Source organism: Bison bison, unplaced genomic scaffold (assembly GCF_000754665.1).
Source record: "Bison bison bison isolate TAMUID 2011002044 unplaced genomic scaffold, Bison_UMD1.0 scf7180017864519, whole genome shotgun sequence".
Classification (NCBI taxonomy): domain Eukaryota; kingdom Metazoa; phylum Chordata; class Mammalia; order Artiodactyla; family Bovidae; genus Bison; species Bison bison.
Window position 1 is genome coordinate 2,485,456 of NW_011495072.1, and position 21,198 is coordinate 2,506,653.

At 41.2% G+C, this 21,198-nt stretch overlaps 1 protein-coding gene across 1 annotated transcript in view; it reads left to right on the top strand.

Annotated features, from left to right (window-relative positions):
• The window catches only part of SPAG17 (sperm associated antigen 17), a 245,270-nt gene that overhangs the window by 206,846 nt on the left and 17,226 nt on the right, over positions 1-21,198 (top strand). The window contains exons 37-44 of the mRNA XM_010830710.1: positions 497-610; positions 1,661-1,706; positions 3,587-3,686; positions 3,905-3,952; positions 6,325-6,424; positions 7,140-7,242; positions 9,646-9,777; positions 20,055-20,191. Of these exons, the coding sequence (XP_010829012.1) occupies positions 497-610; positions 1,661-1,706; positions 3,587-3,686; positions 3,905-3,952; positions 6,325-6,424; positions 7,140-7,242; positions 9,646-9,777; positions 20,055-20,191 (780 nt within the window). The remainder of the gene's footprint in view (positions 1-496; positions 611-1,660; positions 1,707-3,586; positions 3,687-3,904; positions 3,953-6,324; positions 6,425-7,139; positions 7,243-9,645; positions 9,778-20,054; positions 20,192-21,198) is intronic.

A 21,198-nucleotide genomic window follows, 5' to 3' on the forward strand; every position in this document is an offset into this window, starting at 1 on the left:
AGTCGCTTCAGTCGTGTCCGACTCTGTGCGACCCCATAGACGGCAGCCCACCAGGCTCCTCTGCCCATGGGATTCTCCAGGCAAGAACACTGGAGTGGGTTGCTATTTCCTCCTCCAATGAGTGAAAGTGAAGTCGCTCAGTCGTGTCCAACACTTAGCGACCCCACGGACTGCAGCCTACCAGGCTCCTCCGTCCATGGGATTTTCCAGGCAGGAGTACTGGAGTGGGGTGCCATTGCCTTCTCCATCTGAGGTCTGCAGACAGTTCTAATGGCCCATGGCTCTTACAGCTTTACTCTTGAGCTTTTCGGGTCTCTGCCTATTAACATATTAAGGAAAAGCCTTTCCATATTGCTTGACTAGTAGCTGGTTGCTGAGCATTGTAAACTTACATATTCTTAACCTTTTGTAATATTTCCAGTTGCTGTTAACTATTTTGTGTCTCTCTCTACCATACTTCTGTGTTTTACTGATTTCTTTTATTCTACTGATTTAGGATTACATAAACCATATTCTAAAGAAAGAAGATGAGTTGCAGGAAATGACAGTTAAAGATTCCAGAACTGAGGAGGAGAGAGGCAATGCTGCAGATCTCCTCAAGCTGGTTATGGTGAGAAAGAAATGTTTTCTAGTCCAGTGTTTTTTGCTTTTGTTTCAGTATTCAATGCATCAAGACAAAATATTGTAAATAACAGCTATTTCTGTCACTTTTATGAAGGTTTTTCCCCCTCCTTATAATTTCTTATTTCTGTGGAACCCTGATTCCTTATATGTATCACATTTTGTAAACACTTTTTGAAAGAAAGTGAAAGTGAAGTCTCTTAGTCATTTGTGACCCTGTGGACTGGCCTGCCAGGCTCCTCTGTCCCTGGGATTCTCCAGGCAAGAATACTGGAGTTGGTTGCCATCTCCTTCAGGGGATCTTCCTGACCCAGGGACTGAACCTAGGTCTCCCACATTTGCAGGCAAACTCTTTTACTATCTGAGCCACCAGAGAATCCCAATATGATGCGTTTTAGTCTCTTCCTTCAGAGAAGACAATGGCAACCCACTCCAGTACTCTTGCCTGGAAAATCCCATGGACGGAGGAGTCTGGTGGGCTGCAGTCCATGGTGTCGCTAAGAGTCGGACATGACTGAGTGACTTCACTTTCACTTTTCACTTTCATGCATTGGAGAAGGAAATGGCAACCCACTCCAGTATTCTTGCCTGGAGAATCCCAGGGACAGAGGAGCCTGGTGGGCTGCCGTCTATGGGGTCACACAGAGTCGGACACGACTGAAGCAACTTAGCAGTAGCAGCAGTAGCCACAGTCTCTTCCTTAACTCATGAATAATTCTGAAGGCTCTTAAATAAAAGTTTTTATTGTCTTCAGAGAAGCTGGCATTCATTGAAATGTATGAATTAATAAATGAAATTGGAAGAAGGAAGAAAAAGCAATTTCTACACTTAAGTGTAGAATGATTTCCACTTTTAGAAATTTGCTAAATGAAATGACTAAAAGAAAAATCACTTTTTGTATCAGCATTAAAAACTAATTCATTTTACAGTAGTTTCCATAAAAGATCAATTTGCCTATATAAAGAAGAATCTTGCTAAACAAAGTAAATTTTGTATGTAATATAATAATTACTATTAAGGAACTCTCTCTTCATTTCAGTCTTTCCCTAAAATGGAGGAAACTACAAAAAGTCATGTTACTGAAGGTAATTATACTTAATATTTTTCTGTAAAATAGTTATAGATTTCAAAGGAGCAATCTTAAATACACTTCTCAGTTATTCTCTCGTCTGATAGCAAAGTAGCGTATACATATTTGTTGTCATACTGACCATGTTGTACTATAATGACTTTTTTATATGCTTTCCTGTCTAAATTGTGAGAGTCTTAAAACCATGATTGCCTCAAATTCATTTTTGTCGCATGTTGCGTGAAAAATGTTGACATTTGGCTTTTAAGTTAGTGTCAACTTGTATTTAGAACATAGCAAACATACAGGAAGGAAGCAGTCAACCGAATAACATTCTACCCCTAACACACGCAGACACATACACAAAACTTTGGAGCAACTACATAGATATAACAAAAACCTTGCCATGTTTTACACTACATGTAGCCCAAGCAGTCTACTTTCGGAAAGCAATTTATTTGGGACCATATACAGCCCCAGCCAACTTGGTTATATAGTTTCATAGTTCATAGAAGATAAGCAGCAGAGAATTTTTGTGGTTTGGGGTTTTCTTTTCTGTTTTGACTGTATGACAAAAGTCAGAAACTGGCAGCCACGGGCTCCGTTCAGCCCACAGGCGTGTTTTGCGTGTCCTGCGTGGTGCTGGCTTGCACAGCTGTGTTTGTTGTTTGGTATATCTGAGTCTTCCTCTACCATACCGTGACATGTAGCTGAAGATGATTAGCAGCTGCGCCTCCAGGACTGCCATGAACCAAAGGGTCCATCAAAGCCCCCAGCGTCTCCTGGTGCTTACAGTCTGTTGTCACTCTTTTTGTGGGTGGCCTCTTACATTAGGTTGCCAGATTTAACAAATGAAAATACAGAAGACCCAGTCAAATTTGAATTTCAGAGAAACAACAATTTTTTTTTATTATGAGCAAGTTCCAAAATAACAAGGAGCATGCTTATACTAAAAAATCTGTTACTGCTTCTCTGAAGTTCACATTTGACTAGATGTCCTACACTAGTAACCCTACATTGTAGCATTTGAATTTTTAACCTCTGGTGTGAGGGAACAGTCAGTGAACAGGTAAATGCACAAGTTGCCCAATATTGAAGGATAAACCAAACGTATTTTTCAAACAAACAGATGCAGGAATCAACAGTCTCACATGTTTACAGCTGCTCTGACACATTAATAGTGGTGATCCTAAGTCATTGCCCCTCAAAGTACTTCCGAAAGCACTAGTCTATGACATGGTTCCAGAGGAAAATGAGTTTTATGATAAAATAAATTTGGATACTGCTGCATAATGCCTTATATTCTTAGACAGCCACAAGGTACATGAACTAATTAAGGGTTCAGAAAAGTCCTAAAGTAATGAAACATATTTAACCTTATATAAATCAGTATTTCCTAAACTCATATAACCATGGGATAGGGAACCTTCCTTTCTTTTTTTATCTCCTGTTAACATTTTGCTGAGACCATGTTGTGGAATAACCTCTGAGAATCACTGCCCAAATTATCAAACAACCATCATCTTGTATTCATATCCTTGGATTCAGACCCTAAGGTATCTTTTTAAAAACACAATTTCAATAAGATATTTACTTTTGGGGAGTTTTGGTGCTTCAGATGCGAAGAAACTCAGGTAGAACACTGATTCCCCTGATGATGTAGGACAGATGAAGAGTTTGCCACATTTTATGTTTTGATTCTAAGATGTGTGTTTTCTAGAGGGATATTTCATAGAGCTACCTAGTTTCCTGTGATATTATAACTTGGTCATGGAAATTCTAGTAAACACTTGAGAGGCTAAATATAGGCTCTTAGAAAACATCTCAGATGAATGCTGATTGTGTGTTGTGCTGTCAAGAAGTGAGGATAAAAGCTAAACCCATCTATTTTTAAAGTTGCAGCCCACCTAACTGATTTATTTAAGCAGTCTTTGGCTAATGCTACGGAATGTCCACCAGAAACCTTTGAGACAGATTTCCTTGAAAAGAAATTGAGGTAAGCTGATCCAATAATGTGTTCCAATCAGTATTAAGGAAATGAGGAGGAAATGGGAGATAAGAGTATAATACTGAGGGTGATAGTATCTAGGAATTCTCAGCCTTTCATCTTCCACGCTGTTAACAATTTATCTTGCAAGGGTGGTTTTTCTTCTATTGTCTGTAAGCTGAGAGCATTGCCCTTTTCCATCATATTTTCCCTTTCCTTTTACACAGGCACACAGAGACAACAAAGCGCTGGAAAGAAAAACTAGCTCAAAAGAGGTAATTCTACCCTGAAGTCTACAGAAGCGTGTGAAAGACCCAGTTTTGTGGAGTCATAGAATTTTAGGATGGGATGGTTTGCAAGGTCCTACCATCTAGGCTCCCCCTGTTCTTAAAATCTCTGCTAATACATTTCTGCCCAATGGGCATTCATTGTGCAATGATGTTGTAATCTTTTGAGGAAACCCATTATTAGAACATTAGGTAGATCCTCTCTCTGTCATAAGCAAGAAAGCGCTCTTGTATTCTCTGTGCTTTGGTAATTCTAATATATTGATAAATATTCTGGAACTTAATGTAGAGCATTGTCATAAACTCGCAAGGGTTCTTATAATGCACATGAGAAATGTACTCTCAGCACTATGTGTGCTGGTTTCCTTTCAGTCTTAGCTGAGGATTCCAACCCCAGCCCTCTCACCCTAAAGAAAGGAAACCAGATATATTTATTGGGTATACAGTAGTACATATTGTACCATTGTACACGTGTGCATGGCTGCTCTCCAGAATGGCTCCCAGGATGAATATGCTTCTTAATAAGAACGTCTGGGTTGTGGAATGTGTTGGATAAGTGGTGAGATAAGACCTTAGGTCTCAGGGGCCACCCTCCTATAAGACTAGAAGATATATACTGTCCTATAGAATATCCCTGAAAGGATTTCCAAGAGCCTGGTGACAGAGTCTGTGGGGAAGGAGGCTGAGAGGTTAGGGGACAGTGTAAGATGAACTTCCTTTCCATGATGTACTCTTTTCTACTTATGTACACGTGCATGCATTATCCATTCACATTTAAATTTTTTTGAAACATTAACATTTTGAATTTTAACCCATAGCTAGGTAATGGCAAGCCAACAAAAGTTTTTGAAGAAGAAAATGCAACATGGAATTAGATATGTGTCCTAGAAAAGAGAAGGGCTAACAACATGGAAAATGGGTGGGAGATGAGGGTGAAGGAAGGAGAAAGTTTCCAGGATATAGAAGGTGGTCAACAAATGACAGATGCTGTGGAAGAATTGGAGAGGAAAATGAAAAGAGGAATTTGGGCTTATCAGTTGGAAGATTTATTGATTTCTTTTGTGAGAACAGTTTTAAGAGAGTGGAAAGCAGTAGCTAGACTGCCATAGACTGATGAATGAATCCATTGAGGCAGTAGAGATTTAAAGAGAAATTCAAGTTATTTAATAAAACAATTTTCATTCAGCCAGTATTTCTAGAGAGGCCGTCTAACATAAGAGAAAAAGCACTAGTCTTAAAGGCAGCAGACCTAGAATCAGCTTCCATTTGATTATCTGCAGACTGTATGATGCCAGCTGGCTATTTTACTTCAGTAAAATTGACTTCAGGATTTCAGTTGCTTATCTATAAAATAGGATGATTAGACTGCCTAATGTCTAGGACCTCTGTCAGTTCACCAACAGCTGACTTGCATGGGCACTAATCAAGATCACTGGCTTAAGGGCACACTACCTGGGTTTTAATTCAGACTTCACTTCTCACTGGTGACATGATTTAGGGTAGGTTACTTAACTTCTATGTGGGCTTCCCTGATAGGTCAGTGGTGAAGCATCTGCCTGCAGTGCAGGAGACCTGGGTTCTATCCCTGGGTTGGGAAGATTCCCCAGAGAAAGAAATGGCAGCCCACTCCAATATTCTTGCCTGGGAAATGCCATGGACAGAGGAGCCTGGCAGACAACAGTGCATGGGGTTGCAATAAGTTAGATACAACCTAGCAACTAAAACTCACATGCACATTTAACTTCTATATGCCTTGATTTTTTTGACCAATAAAATGTAAATGTAAAGTGCTTTGCAAACTTTTCCTGGCATGCAATAAGCACTAAAAAATTATTTCAGAGAGGGTTAGGTTCAGCTACATTTAACAAACAAGTACAGGTTCTAGTATTGGAAAGATGGCTAGCAGGATTATTGTGATTGTTTTTATTTTACTTTGTGCTCATTAATTATTCATAAGCCATTCATTCCCTAAGTTTCCGTGTTTATTACCATTGCTACTGAAATTTTGGAAATCAGTAGAATCTAACTATCAAACTTCAGAGAACTGGAAAGACAGGAAAAAAGGTCAGCATGTGGTTTGTAGCCTTCTGAGATCAACTGTAAAACCAAACTACAAGCTGGTGTCATTATTTCCTAGCTTACTGGAAAGTCTAATTTCCAATGTAGGAAGTGTGATCGATTCTAGAAGAAGCAGAAAATGAACTAAAACAATTTGACAGAAAAAATTGCCTGCGTTAATTCTTATCAGTTTTGCTGTTCAGGATCTGCATTTTCTGTGGGATTTAGAGCTGAAACACAAGCAAATAACATTTTAAAATATTTTTTGTCATCTTTTGCATCATTGTGGAAATATCTACCAGGAAGGAAATTGAAAAAACACAGAATTATCTAAAGGAAATTAGGAGCAAAGTAATATCACCCTACTTCAAATCTGAACTGAGCAAGCTTTATCAGTCTCAGGTAATTGAATGTAATTGAATGAGTCCTCGTAAGAATTGATACAATGCCTACGCTATTAATGTAACCTACCTATCGTGATGTTGCTTCTTCCCTGCTTCAACCATCAGCCCAACTGACTAGCCCACACTCTTCAAGTCAATGTTTTCACAAGCATATGAGAGGGAAGTTCTTTGCCAATGTATTACTATAGCTCCACCTCCCTGCCTTACATTAGCGCTATTAATTACATTCTCCCACCTCTATTTTAAGCCCTTTGGGGGGATTGAATTCTCCCTATTGATGATTACCCTCTGATAAATCCCATTTTGAAATTTTTATTCTATTAAAAATGTCCTCACTCATCAGCTGCTGAGGCAACACTAAGAGATTATGAGTTCTGGAAAGTCCATGGAAGGAGAACATGCCTCACCTCTTCTATGAAATCTTGAAACTCTAAAGCAAAAGGAGTATTGCTATGTGTTCAGAACTCCCTGTGCTTCTGTGAAAATTCCAAATGCTATTATTTACCACAGGTGGCCTGACAAGAAAGTATGGGAAATCATGGGGAACAAAATCTAGAATTAAGTTACTCTCTTGAAAAACTTGTAGTTTACAAACCTTTTTCCCAGGGCCCTAAAAAACACTTTAATCACTGCTCACCAACTCAGTGTGCTTGGAGCAGTTGCCTTTTGGCCATGAGTTAAGTCTAAAATAAGTCTTTGGTTTTTCCTTTAAGTTTAATTATCTGGACACCCTTTCCAAAAATTTGCCTCCTTTGACAAAGAAAGATGAGGATGCAAGCAAAGAAGCCGCTCAAGATACATCCAGTCCTCCTCCAGGTGTGTGCTCATGTAGCTCTTACTCCTGTTCATGTAGAACATAGCCAGTTTCCTTCCACTTTTTGTCTCAGTAATGGCTAATTATATGACCCACTGTGACCTATGTATTACAGATTTGGCTGAGTTATGAGGAAACTAAGCTGTAAATAAAATTTAGTTTCATCCTGTATTCTTAAAATTTGCCTAAAAGTATTGAGAAGACCTGACTAAAGATAAAAATCATGGGAGTATTGAAAGGTTGTTGGAGAATGGGGCATTCATGTGGTCTCAAAGTATCACCTCGCATATTGCCTACTAAATTATAAGGTGAAAGAATGGAGAAAGATGGCATTTCAACCTTAATCAGGTGATCAAGCTCCTACCAATTGCAAGACCACCTAGCATTAAGTGTTTTCTCATATAGCACAATACAGAGTTCCTAGAGCGACTCTACTTTCACTTTTCACTTTCGTGCATTGGAGAAGGAAATGGCAACCCACTCCAGTGTTCTTGCCTGGAGAATCCCAGGGACGGGGGAGCCTGGTGGGCTGCCATCTATGGGGTCACACAGAGCCGGACACGACTGAAGCGACTTAGCAGCAGCAGGACCTGTGTAGAATTCTTGCCAAAAATCTTTAACCAGAATTTCATCAAAAGGAAAAAAGCCAAGAAATCCAGAATGTAGACATTTTATAAGACAACTAACAAACTCTTCAAGAAGTCAATGTCATTTTAAAAATGTTAAAAGATGAGGTGATTGTTCTGTATTAAAAGAGACAAAAGAGACATGAAAACTACTTGTAATATATACATTTTTTAAAAATTTTATTTTATTCTTAAACTTTACATAATTGTATTAGTTTTGCCAAATATCAAAATGAATCCGCCACAGGTATACATGTGTTCCCCATCCTGAACCCTCCTCCCTCCTCCCTCCCCATACCATCCCTCTGGGTCGTCCCAGTGCACTAGCCCCAAGCATCCAGTATCGTGCATCGAACCTGGACTGGCAACTCGTTTCTTACATGATATTTTACATGTTTCAATGCCATTCTCCCAAATCTTCCCACCCTCTCCCTCTCCCACAGAGTCCATAAGACTGTTCTATACATCACTGTCTCTTTTGCTGTCTCGTACACCGGGTTATTGTTACCATCTTTCTAAATTCCATATATATGCATTAGTATACTGTATTTATGTTTTTCCTTCTGGCTTACTTCACTCTGTATAATAGGCTCCAGTTTCATCCACCTCATTAGAACTGATTCAAATGTATTCTTTTTAATGGCTGAGTAATACTCCATTGTGTATATGTACCACAGCTTTCTTATCCATTCATCTGCTGATGGACATCTAGGTTGCTTCCATGTCCTGGCCATTATAAACAGTGCTGCGATGAACATTGGGGTACACATGTAGATACTGGATTGAGAAAGAAACAGCTATGGAAGATATTTCAGAGCAATTAGTTGAGTCTGATTTAGGGACTGTATGAAAGGATATTGTGGGATTACTATAAGTTTTCTTGGGTATGGTGATAGTGTTATAAACATGTAGTGGACATGTCTTCATTTCAGGAGATGCATGTTGAAGAATTTAGGGATGAAATGAAATTTAGTTCTTCTCTTGAATAAACTGGGTTGTTAAAATAACCAGACAGAGGGATTTTCTGCTGTACAATGCAATACCACGAGCTCGGCTGCCTGGAATGAGGATAGCCAAGGAAAACACGTAATTACCACGGCATTTGCAAAGCAAAGATTAAGGCTGGAACAAGGACTCATAGATGTGATGGAGCCCAGTCAGAGATGAAGGCACCCTGAGCAGATGACACTAACCAGTCCAGCCTATCTTTCCATTGAAAGGGGGCCAAGGCCACAATATTATCAGCATGGTCCTTCAGGCAGTTGCCACCATTTAACTAGGGTTGGCAAATACAAGTTGAAATGTATTTGCATCCCCAGTCCTTGAAATATATATATTTAAATTTTGTTTCATATTGCACTGAGTTCTTAGAGCACATTTTAATACAGAGCTACATTTTCAGAGTAATAAATGGACTTAAGATTGGAAACATTTTTAAAAAAGAAATGACAATTCAGTTACTCTGGCCAGGTAAAAGTAGGTTAAATTACCTGGTCTCTGTTTCGTAACCCAAGATGACAACTACGCTCTGGTCATAAGGCCCGGAAAGAACCAGCTAGCTCCTTGGGAGTGAGTCTTACAGACACTGTCCTGTTTGTTAATGCCAAACACTGTGTCATATAATGAAAAATCCTGGCTCTTAATGGCTTGCTTCCATTTACTCTCTTTAAAGAGGGTGGGGGGGAAAGCACCTTGTTCATTGTAATACAAACATAAGTAGTCATTGTATCACTGTCCAAAATATCACTTTAAATTATTTGTTTGGGTTTTTTATTTCAGATTCCCAGAAAAATAAAGTTTCAAAACAGGAATCCTCAGATATACTTAGTGTTTCAAAATCAGAGAACCTTGAGGATACCAAGGAGCCTGCTAGCCAAAAGCAAACTGAAAATTTAACAGTGTCTATCAAAGGTATGACAGCCTATTGCTTTATCTCATTGCTTCTGAAAACTGAACATCTTGTCTTTTTGGAGTACGGGAGATGGCCCTCGGGGCATGGTTGGCAGTTACAGAAAAAAATCCTAGTGGGTCATGGATTGTGAATCTGTAGGACTTTGTAAGGCTTCTTAGCACATCAGAGTATCTCAAAAAATATTTTGAGAATGACTACAAGTCCCAGATTGAAGGAAAGAAATGACAAATTTTTGAGATTTGTTATTTTATTTCTTCAATTTATTTTGATTGATTTATTATTTTATGCATCGTGGTTCTAAGAGTTTGTGTGATTTACTGAAAGTCAGGTACCTAGTAGCTTTGTTGAGCCATGAGTGGCTTGGTAGTTGGACTTAGATTTACCTATGATTTCAATACTTCTTTGGCCTGCAGGTGCTGGAAGAGAAACATCTGTCTTACGTAGCGTGTCATCTTATTGGGGTAGCAGAAACTCAAGTGTGGAATACTACAGAATAATATCTAGTTCCTGTAGAGTCACATTACACTGATTTAACTGAAGTCAGTTGAACTAAATATGATTGGGAAAGAAAAAGAGGGAGGGAGAAAGAGAGGGAGGGAGAAAGGAAAGGAAGGAAGGAGGGATAATTTAAATTGTATAGATAAATTTGCACTCCCTGATTCCTGTGGGCATGTTCCATTTTGAAAGTGAGGTGAGGATCAGTTGATGGGTCTTAGTTACCTCTTACAGAAGCAACATCTTGCTTCATTTATGAGTCAGAACTAAGAGATTTACTTTATGCAAGTCCTTTTGCTTTCCTGACTCTAATCTTATGTCTCCTGTGAGGTTTGTTCATTTAGGAGGTGACTTACTCATTGCCCCCTGGAGACAGGAATGGCACCTCACTCCAGTATTCTTGCCTGGAGAATTCCATGGACAGAGAAGACTGGCAGCCTACTGTCCATGGACTGACAAAGAGTCAAACATGACTGAGTGACTTTCACTTCACTTACTCAATGTCAGGCACTGTTCTAGGCGTGGGAGTACAGCAATTAAGAAGCCAACGTCATATGCAGCTGAACATACTATGAGCAGACCTAGACAATAAGTAGACAAATAAGTTCAGATAATATTAAGTGGTATCACATAATGTAACAGTATAATGTATGGGGAGTATCTGAGGAGAGAGATACCACTCAGTTAGAGGGTTAGAAGGCCCTTCTGTGAAGGGACATTTGAGCTGAGACAACAGAGACAAGAGGGAGGCAGCCATGCAAAGACTGAGGGAAAGGAAAATTCCGGGTAGCTGGAACAGCAAACATGAAGGCCCTTAGAGGAGAAGAAATAGAAATAAAAAGAAGGCACGGACCTGGAAGAAAATGGGCATTGGAACAGTCAGAGGAAGATGAGGTCAGAGAGAGGGGCTGCAGTAAGATCCCATGAGGAGTTTTGAGTTTTATTCTAAGAGGTGAAAGTGAAAATGGTTCAGTCGTGTCCGACTCTTTGCGACCCCATGGACTATACAGTCCATGAAATTCACTAGGCCAGAATACTGGAGTGGGTAGCCTTTCCTTTCTCCAGGGGATTTTCCCAACCCAGGGATCAAACTCAGGTCTCCCATATTTGCAGGTGGATTCTTTACCAGCTGAGCCACAAGGGAAGCCCACGAATACTGGAGTGGGTAGCCTATCCCTTCCCCAGCGGGTCCTCCTGACCCAGAAATCAAACTGGGGTCTCCTGCTTTGCAGGTGGATTCTTTACTGAGCTATCATTCTAAGAGGAGTTGTAGTCAAACCCCACCAGAAGGTTTTGAGCAGCAGGGTCATTACATGACAAGCTTATGTTTTAGAAAGATCCCTCTGGCAACTGTGTGGACAGTGGCTTATAAGAAGGGAAAAGGGAGGACTGGAGAAAATGGAATCAGGGAGGAAGCAAAAGGATATTTGTGAGCATAGACAGAGATCTGGACTAGGGGCTCAAGGCAGAGGTGGTGAGAAGCAAATTAATTGGAAATATATCCAGTGTATATATGTATATGTTTGTGTGAGTGTGTGTGTGTGTGTGTGTGTGTGTGTGTGTATCAGAGGTAGAGCCAGCAGGGCTTGCTTGTTGATTGGACATGGGGCTGAAACAGAAGAAGAAACAAGGGGATTCCTGGGTTAACTAATGTGACCAGTTGTGAGGATGAGAATTGGTAATTGCAACAAGTTTCCAGGTGGTATTGATGTCACTGACATAGGATCATGCGTTGACAACCACTGCCCTATGGCAAACTCTAGAATGTAAAATCAGGCAGAGGAGGAGCCAGTAAAGGCAACTAAGAAGAAAAAGCCAGCAAAATAGGCGAAAAATGGGAATATGAAAATCACTGAGTGTTTTGAATATATTAAATGCCCCTGAAAAGTTGAGTAAGATAAAAAAATAACCGTGGAATTGGATACTGTTGTGGTCACTGGTGATCTAGACAAGAGAAGCCCCAAGGCACAGAGGAGACGGAAGCCAGCTGGAGCCGCTATGTATAGAATGGCTAAGGAGGAATCAACAACAGCAGCAGGAATGGATAGCTGTAACCAAGAGCTTTGTTGAAAAAATAAAGAAGAAAGACTGCAAGTGGAGGGAGCTGTGTCACTAAGTGAGAGGTTTTTGGTTTTGTTTTAAATTAGGCATAGTAGGGACTTCCCTGGTGGTTCAGTGGCTAAGACTCCATGTTCCCAATGCAGCGGTCCCAGGTATGATCCCTGGTCAGGGAGCCAGATCCCACATGCCACAACTTAGAGTTTCCTTGCCTCAACTAAAGATCCCGTTATGTGGTAATGAAGATCTTGTGTGCTGCAACTAAGACCCAGCACAGCCAATTAAAAAAAAAATTGTAATTAGACATACTAGTAGAACATGTTGATTTGCTAAATGATGATAATTCTGCATCAAGAAAGAACCTATGATGCAGGAGAAGGAAACATAATTGCAGGACAGCAAAGTGTTAAAAAAGGTGGGAGACCATGACCTTTGGGGCAGACCCTGAGTCAAAGCTATGGTTTTTCCAGTCATATATGGATGTGAGAGTTGAACTATAAAGAAAGCTAAGCACCGAAGAATTGATGCTTTTGAACTGTGGTGTTGGAGGATGCGCTTGAGAGTCCCTTGGACTGCAAGGAGATCCAACCAGTCCATCCTAAAGGAAATCAGTCTTGAATATTCATTGGAAGGACTGATGCTGAAGCTGAAACTCCAATACTTTGGCCACCTCATGTGAAGAACTGACTCATTTGAAAAGACCCTGATGCTGGGAAAGATTGAAGGGAGGAGAAGGGGACGACAGAGGATGAGGTGGTTGGATGGCATCACCAACTCAATAGACATGAGTTTGAGTAAACTCCAGGAGTTGGTGATGGACAGGGAGGCCTGGCGTGCTGCAGTGCATGGGGTCACATAGAGTCTAACACAACAGGGCAACTGAACTGAACTGAATGACAGAGTTGACCTTGGATGTGAGTAGTGTCACCTCATCCACAGTGGCAGGAGACAGGAGAAAGAATACAGGTACACGGGCAGGAGGGTTGTGGTTTGGTGTTGGGAAGGTGAACGAGTGTGACGTCAAAGGAGTGGATGTAATGAGAGCATAGAAAGCCCATTCCAGAGAAACAGGAAAGCAAAGCAAGAAGGCATGACTTATTGTTTAAAGTGACAGTGTCTGTTGACTGGAGCTCTCAGGAGGTCAAATAACTGCTCGGCAGATATGATAGAGTAACAAGATGGTGATCTAGAGAGGGAAGCTTAAAACAGAAGTTTGGAAAGTGACAAAATGATTGATGTTGGCAAGGGCAAAGATATGACCCTGGGAGTTTCTGAGGTGGAGAAGAGGAAAAGATGAAGAAACAGGGTGATGGAAAAATCAGAGAGGACAGAGTTATCCGGGGATGTCACCAAGAGAGATGAAGGGGAAGACCGACTAAGGTGTTGGAACTGCAGTGAATCAAGGGAATGTTTGAGGTAGTCAGCGATCGACAGCTGCTTGGAGATGTCAAGTAGTTGACATCTTTTATTAATAATAAAATAGTCTGATGGCATGAGCTTCAAAAGAATGAGAGTGCTTGAAGGAGGAAAAAAAGTTTTGAAACTAGAGAAACACCTACAGTACCCCTTTTGTTGTTGTTCAGTCGTTCAGTCATGTTGGACTCTTTGAGACCCTAGGGACTGCAGAACGCCAGGCTTCCCTGTCCTCACCAACTCCCGGAGCTTGCTCAAACTCATGTCCATTGAGTCGGTGATGTCATCCAACCATCTCATCCTCTGTCGTCCCCTTCTCCTCCTGCCTTCAATCTTTCCCAGCATCAGGGTCTTTTCAAATGAGTCAGTTCTTCACATCAGGTGGCTCAAGTATTGGAGCTTCAGCTTCAGCATCTGTCCTTCCAACGATTATTCAGGGTTGATTTCCTTTAGGATTGACTGATTTGATCTCCTTGCAGTCCAAGGGACTCTCAAGAGTCTTCTCCAACACGACAGTTCAAAAGCATCAATTCTTTGCACTCAGCGTTCTTTATGGTTCAACTCTCACATCCATACATGACTACTGAAAAACACATAATTTTGACTATATGGACCTTTGTTGGCAAAGTAATGTCTCTGCTTTTTAATATGCTGTCTAGGTTGGTCATAGCTTTTCTTCCAGCACCCCTACCTACTGAAATACCTGAACTAATAGAGACAATGATGTGATTCCACTATAAGTGGTAAATTAAACTTTAATATAAACAATAAAGTTTAAAAAAGTTCAGAGTAGGAAGAGATTAACACAAGCAGCGGGGAAAGTTTTATGGGAGAGGTGGTCTTAAAGAATAAATAGAGTTGCATCGGTTTTAAGATTTAAAATGCAATCACCTGAGACAGCCCTCATTTCACCTGAGGAAACTGAAACCTAGAGAAAGTCAAGCAACATTGAAAATCTGGGACTCTGCCAAGGCCAGAAAATGAGTTTTTTGACTCTGAATTCTCTGTAGTTTATTATACTGCCCTCCAGATGTAGGGAACAGAAAAGAGTATTTTATACTGAAAAAAAAAAAAAAAAAGAAAGGAAAGAATGTGTTCAAAGCTTGAGTAGAAATGAACTGGAAACAAATGTAAGTAGATTATTCTTATTTGGTAATAGTACAAGAAATGCTTGGAAAATACAGTAGAATCAGCTAGAGGAGATTTAGATTTGATGAAATAAAAATGAATTTGACAGCATTCGCTGTGATAACACTGTGAAAAATCCTATGGCGACATAAACCAGTTTAAGGGGCTGTGGGCCGACTGTGCAGCCTGCTCCAGACTGCAGGAGGCGTGTTCTGGGCTTGGCACCAGGCCCCTGAGATCTGATGGTGTTCTCTCATCCCAGCCCTACATTCAGTAACACCACATTGAGAGCTTGAGTCAGCCACAGTGAGAAATCAGCAAATGCCACAAATGTGCAAAGTATACCAACCAGGACAGTTTTTCTCTAGGGAGGCAATTGTTAAGCTTTTTTCCAGCACACCAGCAGCAGCAGGGAGAGCTTGGGTGTATTCCACTCCCACATTGAAGGGGCCCCTCCCTCTGTGGCTGCTGCCTTCAGGGCAGAGGGTTGGAGCTCAGGGGAGGTGGATTGTGGGCTGCCCCCTCAGTCAGTTCAGTTCAGTTCAGTCGCTCAGTCGTTGTCCGACTCTCTGTGATACCATGAACTGCAGCACACCAGGCTTCTCTGTCCATCACCAACTCCCAGAGCTTACTCAAACTCATGTCCATCGAGTCAATGACACCATCCAACCATTTCGTCCTCTGTCATCCCCTTCTCCTCCTGCCTTCAATCTTTCCCAGCAGCAGGGTCTTTCCCAATAAGTCAATTCTTTGCATTGGGTGGCCAAAGTATTGGAGTTTCAGCTTCAGCATCAGCCCTTCCAATGAATATTCAGGACTGATTTCTTTTACGATGGACTGGTTGGATCTCCTTGCTGTCCAAGGGACCCTCAAGAGTCTTCTCCAACACCACAGTTCAAAAGCATCAATTCTTCAGCGCTCAGCTTTCTTTATAGTCCAACTCTCACATCCATACATGACTACTGGAAAAACCATAGCTTTGACTAGACAGACCTTTGTTGACAAAGTAATGTCTCTGCTTTTTAATATGCTGTCTAGGCTGGTCATAGCTTTTCTTCCAAGGAACAAGCGTTTTAATTTCATGGCTGCAGTCCCATCTGCAGTGATTTGGGAACCCCCCCCCAAAATAAAATTTGTCACTGTTTCCATTGTTTCCCCATCTATTTGCCATGAATTGATGTGACTGGATGCCATGAGGCCCCTCTCAGCCTCTGCTCAGAACTGGCTCAGCCACTTAGACATACATTTGTGGGTCAGAGCAAGTCCTAAGACCGAGCTTAGAGTCAGTGGACAAAGAAATGTGCCCCACCTACAGGGAAGCCATGCTCAGAGACGAAGTAAATAAAGCCATGCTCTGAGAGGAAGTAAAAAAATAAAAACAAAATTTATTGTGTGTAAATACTATGGTTGACTTCAGGGTAGAAACAGGGAGGGAACCACTATTGGTTCTTCAGTTGTGTGAAGTCTGGCCATAATTTCAGATGATACCACTAGTTGGACCATCCCAGGTGTTTAAATACTAAAATTCCTCTGTATCAGTTGATGACCAGCTGCTGCTTCAAACCCCTCGAATACCCCCTCTTCTATCCCCATCCATAGGAAAGCCCTAGGTAGGCTCAGTAAATAGGAATTCATCTATTATGGGTGTTGGTACTGGGTTCGAAGCCTGGGTTGAAAAGATCCCCTGCAGAAGGGAAGAGCTACCCACTACAGTATTCTTGACTGGAGAATTCCAGACAGAGGAGCCTGGCAGGCCCCAGTCCATGCGGTCACAAAGAGTTGAATACAACTGAGCAACTGAAACACACCTGGTAGAAAGCAGAGCTAAGGCTCACCTAACTCCTTATATAATAACTATGACTTATATACTGACAATGACATATATAATTATATAATGTCTTATATAATGACATGTATCTAATATGACATATAATAACTTATGTTAAGGCTCTACCTCACTCCTCATATAATAACTAGGTTACAGTGAGCATGCTGTTTTAATTTTTTATTGGAGTGTAGTTGATTTATAATGTTATGTTAGTTTCAGGTGTGTAGCAAAGTGAATCAATTATACATGTATATATGAAAGTTAAAGTGTTAGTCCCTCAGTTGTATCTGACTGTTTGCAACCCCATGGACTGTAGCCCCCCCGCCCCCCACCCGCCAGGATCCTCTGTCCATGGGATTTCCCAGGCAAGAATACTGGAGTGGGCTGCCATTCCCTTCTTCGGGGGATCTTCCCAACCCAGGGATTGAACCCATGTCTCCTGCATTGCAGGTGGACTCTTTATCATATGAGCCACCAGGGAAGCCCTACATAACATATATCCACTCTTTAATTTTTTAATCATTGATTCATTTATTTTTGGCCAAGCTACAAGGCTTAGAGGATCTTAGTTCCTCTGCCAGGGATTGAACCCATGCCCCCTGCAGTTCAAGTGTGGAATTCTAACCACTGGACCGAAGTCCCAGTGACATGCTCTTTAACCCCTCTATATCTTCCTGTTTTCTCTTCTATAAAGCAGATAGAATCACAGTGTTGTGAGGATTAAATTTAATATATGTAAAATGCTTACAGTAGTGCCTAATTCATGAGAAACTCCATATCAGCATTTAGTATTGATAATAATAGAATGAACGATTGTTTGGTCCCCATCAGACTGATAAAATGCATTGCTATAAGACAGAAATATGCATAAGGTAAGAAATACAAACAAGAAGATGCATCAGGCCATCATGATTGTTGTCTATGTAGGCGATAGTGACAAAAGAGAGTAAATATATTAGAACACTGATCAATGATCCCCATCACTGGAGATTCTGATTCTGTTCTGGCCTGAAATACAGCTTATCTAGCATGTGGCTAGAGAATCTCTATTTTTCCAGGGTCAGCCCAGGGGATTAAGATGCACAGATGAATTGGAGGCACACTGGGTAGTTGTGTAGGAAAAACTCACAACTCATACAGAGCACTTCTGTGACCAGATATGTGTGAACTTTTATTACACCAAGCAATTCTACAGCACCAGCTGGGTGTCCTACAATTCAGTCCTTAAACTAACCAGAGTAGCACAGACTCTATAAGCTAAAGGCTCGGTCTCACAAGGCTCCCCATCACCCACTTCACATGCTCATTGCAGGTCCAGGTTGTCACTTGAGCTTCTAACCAGTCAGCTATAAAGTGGGGTTCCCATGACCTGCTCTTATGCTTCCCTAATTTGCTAGAACAATTCACAGAATTCAGATATTATTATATAATAAGGGACATGATAAATGGCACAGATGAATAGATGTAGGAAGAAGTACTCAGGGCCCGGTCTGGAAGGTTTTAGCACAGTAGCTTCTGTCCCTGTGGGACTGGGGTGCACCCACCCACCTGGCATGTGCTCACCAGCTTGGAAACTCTCCAAACTGCATGCTGTAGGATTTTTGTGGAGACTTCATCATGTGGACATAATGAACTCCATCTCCGTATCCCTTCTTCTTCCCAGAGGATGAGAAGTGGGGCTGAAATTTCCAAGCTTCTTATCATGGCTTGGTTTTTCCTGATGACCAGTCCCCATCCTGAAGCTATCCAGGAGCCCACCAAAAGTCACTTAATTCAGATCAGAAGAAACTCCTATCACCCAAGAAATTTCAAGGAATTTAGGAGCTCTGTATCAGGAATCAGGATCAAGGACAAAATATTAAAAGATGCTCCTGGTACTCTTATCATTTAGGAAATTAAAAGAGATTTGGGAACACTGTGCCAGGAACCAGGGACAGAGGTCAAGAAACATCTTCTATTATCTCACACTATCGGGAGTGTGTTCCTTGTGGACTTAGTAAGGACTCTTCAGTTTGAGAACTGGAACTCAAACTCATTGAACAACAACAAAACACGGAATGGGTTGGTGCTTGTTGATGCTCAAACCAAAGAAAAGTAGCCATGGTGCTAGCCCACGGATGACTGGATACATTCAGGCTTTTCAAGTGTTTACATCTGACTGCCTGTCTTTCTGGGCATTCTCCATGTTGTCACATCCCTCCTTGTCCCTGTGTGGTCTTGTCCTCTCCTACAAAGAACAAGCTATAGCCATGTGGCAGGGACATGTCCAGAGAGGTTAAAAATTCTGATTCTTCCAGACCCATAACCCTGCAAACAAGATAGGATCATCCCTGTTAGCTTCAGGAAATATCTTGGTCAAGGTTCTGTGTTGGCTTTGAGGACTTGTTGAGAACTAGTGAAATGCTGGGGCTTCCCTGGTGGCTCAGATGGTAAAGAATCTGCCTGCAGTGCAGGAGACGTACATACAGACAAGGCATGGTTAACATACATGTGGTACTTGCCTGCAGACAGTGGACACTCAGATATTGGTTTCCTTCCCTTTCCTCTCTTGATGATTTAAATTCAAGACAGGGTGTTTTAAAAAGGTGACCTAAAGCACAATTTTTATTAAACCTCCTGGATATTTGGAGAAATACACACAACTGCTGCTATGTAGATTATCTACTTTGGCTCATTCCTTCACCAAATTTAGTGATCTGGGGATTTAATTTCCTGGCTTAATTTATCTATGGTAACTCCACCCCCTTTTCAAACTCTAAACTTACTAGTTGAAACAAAGAAATTCTTAAGATTTTTATACTCATTAGTTTTAAGAAATCTCTGAGAGTCAACATTTTATTGAACTGTACCTTGTTGATTTATAGGCAAGTCACTCAATTTCTTAGAATCTGATTTTTCTCATTTATTTAAAAAATGTGATGCTAATAGCATCTGCCCTGCTCATCTCATAGGATTATTCTGAGAACTAATATTAGGTTAAGTCTTGTTGTAAAATGTAGATCAAACAGTAGAATTATTCAAAGCCTTTATTCCTGTAAGGGAATTCCCAGGTGGTGCTAGTGGTAAAGAATCCGCCTGCTAATGCAGGAGATGCAGAAGACACTGGTTTGATCCCTGGATCCGGAAGATCCCCTAGAGTAGGAAATGGCAACCCACTCCAGTATTCTTGCCTGGAAATTTCCATGGACAGAGAAGCCTGGCAGGCTACAGTCCATGGTGCTGCAGAGAGTATACAAGCTTTTTAAGAAGAAAAGAAAATGTCCCAAGTGGGTTCTGTGTTCTTCTGTGCCCTGGTATGACCTTGGATGTCTTTGGAAATTTCACATGGTGTAATTTCAGTGTTCTTTCTAACAGAACCAGAATCGTGTATGCCTCTGAAAATTCCAACCCAGTCATTGCTGCAGGATGTGGCAGGACAAGCAAGAAAAGAGAAAGTGAGGCTACCTCACTACTTGCTGAGTTCCAAGCCCAAGTCTCAGCCTCTCGCAAAGGTAAAATGGACTTGAAAATAAATCTGCCAGAGCCAGTTACAGTTTTAAGTATTCCTGGTTGATTGAAGTAACTGATTTCCAGCCACCATGTAACTGCTATTTGCTATATGAACCATGTCAGCATGAAGGGCTTCTGGTCACACCAGGGATAAACCAAGGCAGTACTTTGCTAGAGTCAACTCATATAGGCTCATGAGAGGAATTATATGAGCCAGCTGTTAAGCCATCACTAGCTTATAGTTGGCAAGCTTCCATGGTGGCTCAGTGGTGAAGAACTCACCTGCAGTGCTAGAAACTTAGGTTCAATCCCTGGGTCAGGAAGATCTCCTGGAGAAGGAAATGGCAATCCACTCCAGTATTGTTGCCTGGGAAGTCCCATAGACAGAGAAGCCTGGATGGCTACAGTCCATGGGGTCACAGAAAGGTTGGACATGACTTAGCGACTAAATCACAACCAGTTTGCAGTCAGCCATGCTTGGAGTTCTTCTGCCATAGAAATTGGCAGATGCTACTGATGAAGGTTCTTTTCCAAGAGCCAGTTTACCAGCCCACTGATGGCTAAGGGGATCATTGGGCACCCTTCTCATGACTCTTAGGATAAAATCCAGATGACTTAGTGTGACTGCAAGGCCTGGCTCCATTTGCTTCTTTACCCTCATGCTTTGCCAGACTCATTATACTTCCCCCATTGTGGCCTTCTATTAGTTCTTTCAAAGTACCAAACTCCTTCCTCAGAGCCTCTAAGATCCATCTCAGCTATGTTGGAAAGCTTTCCTAGAGCCCACCAACCAAGTTTTGTTAGTCATCCTTTAGAAATTTCATGGCACACTGTGTTCATTGCAGTCAGAGAATGTACTGCGATATGTATAATTGACATGTGGTAGGAGTGCTTCTCAAACTTTAATGTACATGTGAGTTATTTAGGAACCTTGTTAAAATATAGATTCTGTCTCACTGGGTCTGCTGTGAAGCCTGAGATTCTGCAGTTTTAACAGGCCCCCAGGTGA